Genomic DNA, 5,897 nt, shown 5'->3' with positions numbered 1-5,897 from the left:
ATTTTTGAAGTGTCTACAATACCAGTTACTAATTATTTCCTTCAATATCTTCCTAGAATCACGTTAATTTACTATTTCTTACCCAAAGTAACTTCCAAATTGTCACATCTTCCATGGTAATGAGTCAGAATCTGATACAAGTTGAGCCGTTTTTCTCCGATGACCGCGTCTTTCCGGAAGCTGTTGTGATCCAGTAGACGGAAGTGCAGATAAGAAGTGGGCGTGACCAAAACAGTGAATTCTTCGTTCCATTTCGGCTGATAAGTGTTCTTAACAACTTCTGTTTTGCGGGAATGCTTGTGATCGTCAACAGTAACCTCCACGTACGGGTTTGGCTTTAAAAAACTACCCGTACGGATATGAGCACATTCGACTGGAATAATAAAATTCGGAAAAAATATATAATTTGAAGTAAATTTTATTTCAACAGTGTTTCAAAACATATATGAAATATTTCATGGAGTACACGATCTAATGTTTCCTAAGAAGCATCGCAATGTAAATAATTTTTAAAGAACCTCGTATAAAAGCCAAAAGATGTACAATGTATTAATAGCATTAAAGCTATTTCTGTTATCTTAGAATATAATTGTATATGTTAGTCGTCAAATCTATTCTATTATTTATTGCTAATCAAATGCATAGAAAAAATTTGAATTATTTTAGCATGTTATTATATTATCTATCATTTATCAATTCAATAACTGAACAAACAAACAAGATCTTGTTTATAATGTATCTACAATATTTAAAAATTGACAATTTTCGAATGCAAAAATCTTTGTCTTAATAAAGCATAGAAGAAATATAGGATTTTGTTATTGTATATAATGGGTAGCAGTCAAAAAAAAATATTATTTTGTAGTACATGCGAAGTATCAGAGAAGACGCTGTATGTGAAAAAAGAAAAGGTGTTTTCCGCTTTTCTGTTGAAATCTTTCTTCAATTTTCTTTGCTATAAACCAAAATGCAAGGAGTCCGAGACCTTTCCAACGAATGCAAAATCGTCGAAATCGGTTCGTGCGTTCTGGAGTTATTTCGTCAGGAAGGAAAACCCGACTTATTTTTATATAATAGATATCCAAAATATGCTGTTGAAATAGCCGGGGATTGGGACCAGTTTTTCAAAATATCAATTCGGAAATTTTAATATGTACAATGAACGTGCATCGAGTTGTAACGGTTTTGCTCGAGGATTAATAATAAAGGCAACAAATATATGTTTCAAAAAAAAAAATTATAGTTTAACAAGCTAAACAAAGTATAAAATATTTTGTCAATCAATGTTTAAGTTAACAATCCTGTATGAAATTCGTAACAAATGTAATCTTTTTTGTTAAATTATTAACAGCAATCAAAACTTAAAGAGCCCTATAAGCTAATGTGACGACTTATTATTATATATGACAACCCATTTTAAAAAGACAATAGGGTTGTCCTATCTCTTATTAATGGCATTAAATCTATTTCTGTTATTTTAGAATAAATCGTGAATGATAGTCGTCACATCTATTCTATTATTTTATTATTACTAATAAAAATCGTATGTATGGCATGCAATGCATAGAAACAACATATTTAAATTATTTTAGCTTGTTATTATATTATCTATCATTAATCAATCCAATAACAAACAAACAAGATATTGTTTATAAATCTATCAACAATATTGCAAAATAACAAACATATTTATGAATTGACGCAGAATCTCACGTGAGTCACATTTTTATGAGTCAAAAACATTTTCTATTATTATTTAGCAAATAGTTAATATGTATAATCTGATGAAATAACGTAGTATAAGGTCTTATATACCATGCTTGTTATCTTGGGCATCTATAACACTATACTACACATTAATAATAGAGTACCCAAGCCCAAAGGGCTTTGAGTTATGTCTGATTGGAAATCATTGGTAGAAGAAGTTTGATGTGATGGACATCTGATTATAGAGATCAAATCGTTTCGATAAATTAGTTTTATTAATAACATAAGATTTTGTTTAACTATTTATTAATGCTCTATGTCCCATTGCCCTTATTGTATTAATTAGACAAAGAAGAATTATACTTACTGGTAATGCATAGTTGATGAAATCCAGTCGTGATGGTAACAACGTTATTATCAGACATTATATCAGTACTGGCCAGGTCTCAATATGCAGGGTCATAGTTCATGGTGTCCGACGTCGAGGGGCTGAAGATGATATACCGTTGAAAATGAATTTTTGTTTTGAGTGCCTGTTTAGAATAGGAAAATATATTTATTTTAATATTAAATACATATATATATAAGTACAAAAATAAATTAATATGCAACAAACTTAATTTTGATTTTGTTAATTAAATGATTATTAAAATTAGATGAAAATCGATTGATCACTGAACAAACCTCAAAAACGAAATGCAATTTAGATCAACAATTACAAATCGTTTTCCTAGTAATTGTGATTCACATTCAATATGTTTGAATATTGCGTTTATTATTGTTTCTATTCAACAACTCATTGTTATCTGCATTATAATATTTGCATTCGTAATTATTGAAATTTGTATGGCATTGTGCCTTCTTAAGACAAATTGCTATAACTTTCCGTTTTAAAAACAAGTATTAGAAGAACAAATAAATTAAAATTTAGATAAAAATAGCACAAAACTTTAAAACGACACCAATAGTGATTATAAAGAAAACTTTTGAAAATAGAAAATGTTTGAAAGCAAAATAATAATAACAGATAAATAATTGCGGATTTTGTGATAAAAAATTAGGTAAAAATAATATAACTTATAATTATTTGAATGGCTTCAACGACTTATCACAACAATATAGTGAACCAACTTGTTCTGAATAGGGAATTATAAAAAAAAGTATTTTTCTAACCGGTATATTTGAAAAATATGTGTATAATTATAAAAATTTATACAATAAAATTGTGATAGAACTGTGTTTAAATATCAATGTATTAATTAAAGCAAATATTAATAATCCAGTCATTTAAGCTTAAATTAGGTAAGAATCTCGGAATTCGAGATACCCAGCTGTAAGCCTGTAAATACTTGTATATTGACACCCTAAAGTTGTCTCAAAACCTACATATGGTATTGATACCCTACCATATGTAGGTTTTGAGACAACTTTAGGGTGTCAATACATTTACAAGTATTTACAGACTTACAGCTGGGTATCTCAAATTCCGAAGTGAACTTATACTATAATGACTGGACTATAAGAGTAAAATTTAGCAATTAAATGAATAATTGTTAATTAAATTAAGTGTTAATGTAACTACAAAATGCATGCGCCATAATATAAATTAAATCAACTACAAGTATTGTATATATATATATATATATATATATATATATATATTATGAAAATAAGTATAAATTTCTAATAAAAGTATGTCATGGCTTTGACTGCTTCATTAGCCATTGTGTTAAATGCTATGAAAATTGCTGAGGTATAGATGGTGCATGATGTATAAAACTAAAATTTCCTAATTTATTAAAAGTAGTAATAGCTTATTTGGAAAAGAAATATGTGCCTTTTCCACATGAGATTTTCATTTGTTCACCCAACCTCGAATCTTGTATATGTATAATAATTACATGCTTTGATAAAGTCTAATTATGCAACAGTAACAGTTTTCAGTTGATGATTTTTTTTTTTTTATTATCATTATTTGAACACCAATCAGAATCTAATAGTTCTATAGGCTGTTGTGCTGATTTTGACTTAATACTAGTCTATTTGACAGATAGCAACCAAATAAGTTATCACATCTCTATATGATATATTATTATTACAATTTCTGTAATAGGGCGAGTATTTTTATTGGTGCAGCAATGCCGGGTGAGGGCTATTTTCACTTGGAAACATATTGCTATCTATATTTCCAAGTGAAAATCGTTGTCACTGCTGCCTGAGAACAGGCTGCTAGAAGTGGGCATCGAACCCGGGACCTCTGAAACAAGTCCCGTCGCTCTTAACCACTTACCTACGGGCGAGCGCAGGTGAATTTTTAAATGCGTAAAAATGGTGCAAACACCAAAAACCAGAAGAAAAAAACTGGCATAAGCGAAAAAGTCAGGTCCAATGGGACCAGTTTTTCAACGCCATGTCAATTTCATTGTGGAAAATGTACCATCGAGTTTTTAAGCCATCGGTTTTGCTTATCATAGGATTTGCGGATCGGGAGAGTAAAAATATATTTCTAAGGCTTTAGGAAGCAAATAAAAAAAGACAATAAAATAGAAAGCTTGAAAATAACAACTTCTGTGCTTTTATTACTATTAAAACAATCCTGCTATCACAAGTACGACTCTCAAACTGCATCATAAAGAGAACTACACTTTCTAAAATGAACCGATACACAAGCCAGATACATTTTAATAATTCATACTGTATGAACAAATAACATTAAAACCATCAATAATTTTAAACTTTTAAACATACCAAATTCATGAAATACAGATAACATTATAATATTACTGCAAGATTAAGAAACTGAGATCAGCTGAGCAGAGAAAGTGGTACAGTTTTTAAGTTTCTGAAAAATCATGAGTGCGTGTACTTCGTGTGTTATTGTATAGAATATAATTCTTCAAGCATAAAATAACAAGCAATTTATGTCACTTTCCACACTTATATTGTTTAATTGCATAGTTGTTGCAATAAGAGATATTTAAAATACATATAATGTATCTTATACTACGATTGTTAGCAATATTACTCGAAGTGAGAAATCATCTACAGAATAGCGTTCAAAATTTCGTATCTAGAACAGTTGATAGATATTTTCGAATGCGAAAATCTTTGTCTTAATAAAAGCTTAGAAAAAATATAGGATTTTGTTATTGTTATTTAGATATAGTATTAGGACCAGTTTTTCATTATATCAATTCGGAAATTTTATTGTGGAAAATGTACGTACGACTAGTTTTAACGGTTTAGCTCGAGGATTAATAGTAAAGTCAACAAATATGATTTTCAAAAAAAACTATAGTTTGACTAAATAAAGTATAAAATATTTTTCAATCATATTTAAGTTAACAATTCTGTATGAAATTCGTAATAAATGTAATTTTTTTGTTAATTGTTAACAGCAATCAAAACTTAAAAAGCCCTATTAGCTAATATGACGACTTCTTGATAACGTGGCTTTATATATGATAACAACAAGACAACAAGGTTGTCCTATCTCTATTTCATATATTTATTATTTTGTTAAATTCTAATGCATATGACTTTTTATTAATGCTGCAATGTGGGTTATTTTAAATTGCAAAACATATTTTCATCTATATTTTCAAGCAAAAACGTTGTTAGATCAAGGTGTTCAATATGGGAATCTAATTAAAACTTTCTGAATTTACAGAATTAATCGCAAAAATAGACGTGAATATAAAATGTGAATTATATAAAATTCAATCGATAATCATAGATCATTGATTCTTCATATGCCAATTTCATAATTGGCATATGAAGAATCTCTCATAATATTTGTCTCTACTCAATAACACAATTGAAAATCAATTTGAAAGTTATATAATATCAACAGTAGAGCAAACCACAAGCACATTGTGACCATCAGTTCTCTTGTTCTTAGAATTTTGCAATCAGAAAAATTAAATATATATAACATATATTAGGTTGTCAAATATCTCCCTTCCGCCTTTTTGTATTATAATTGTATATAAAACCAATAGCAAAAAGGCGGAAGAGAGATATTTGACAACCTAATATTAACTGCATATATTATATTGTTCATAAATATAATATCAATATAAAGTACAATTAATAAAATTTTAAAATGAGTTCGAAATTATTACTCAATTTGCAATAGATCTAATAAATACATCAACGGCAAGGATTGAACAAACATCTTTTTTTTAGAT

At 28.5% G+C, this 5,897-nt stretch overlaps 1 protein-coding gene across 1 annotated transcript in view; it reads right to left on the bottom strand.

The window, feature by feature from the left end:
* The window catches only part of LOC113372573 (E3 ubiquitin-protein ligase Su(dx)-like), a 23,779-nt gene extending 21,551 nt beyond the window's left edge, over nt 1-2,228 (bottom strand). The window contains exons 1-2 of the mRNA XM_026612921.1: nt 2,075-2,228; nt 83-373 (exon numbers count right to left, since the gene is read on the bottom strand). Of these exons, the coding sequence (XP_026468706.1) occupies nt 83-373; nt 2,075-2,132 (349 nt within the window). The 5' untranslated portion in view covers nt 2,133-2,228. The remainder of the gene's footprint in view (nt 1-82; nt 374-2,074) is intronic.
* Between the last annotated feature and the right edge of the window lie 3,669 nt (nt 2,229-5,897).

Source organism: Ctenocephalides felis, unplaced genomic scaffold (genome assembly GCF_003426905.1).
Source record: "Ctenocephalides felis isolate EL2017-DRISC unplaced genomic scaffold, ASM342690v1 CF-g0.4_SCAFFOLD_01604, whole genome shotgun sequence".
In the NCBI taxonomy this organism is placed as follows: domain Eukaryota; kingdom Metazoa; phylum Arthropoda; class Insecta; order Siphonaptera; family Pulicidae; genus Ctenocephalides; species Ctenocephalides felis.
This window is presented reverse-complemented; position numbering and strand designations above follow the sequence as displayed.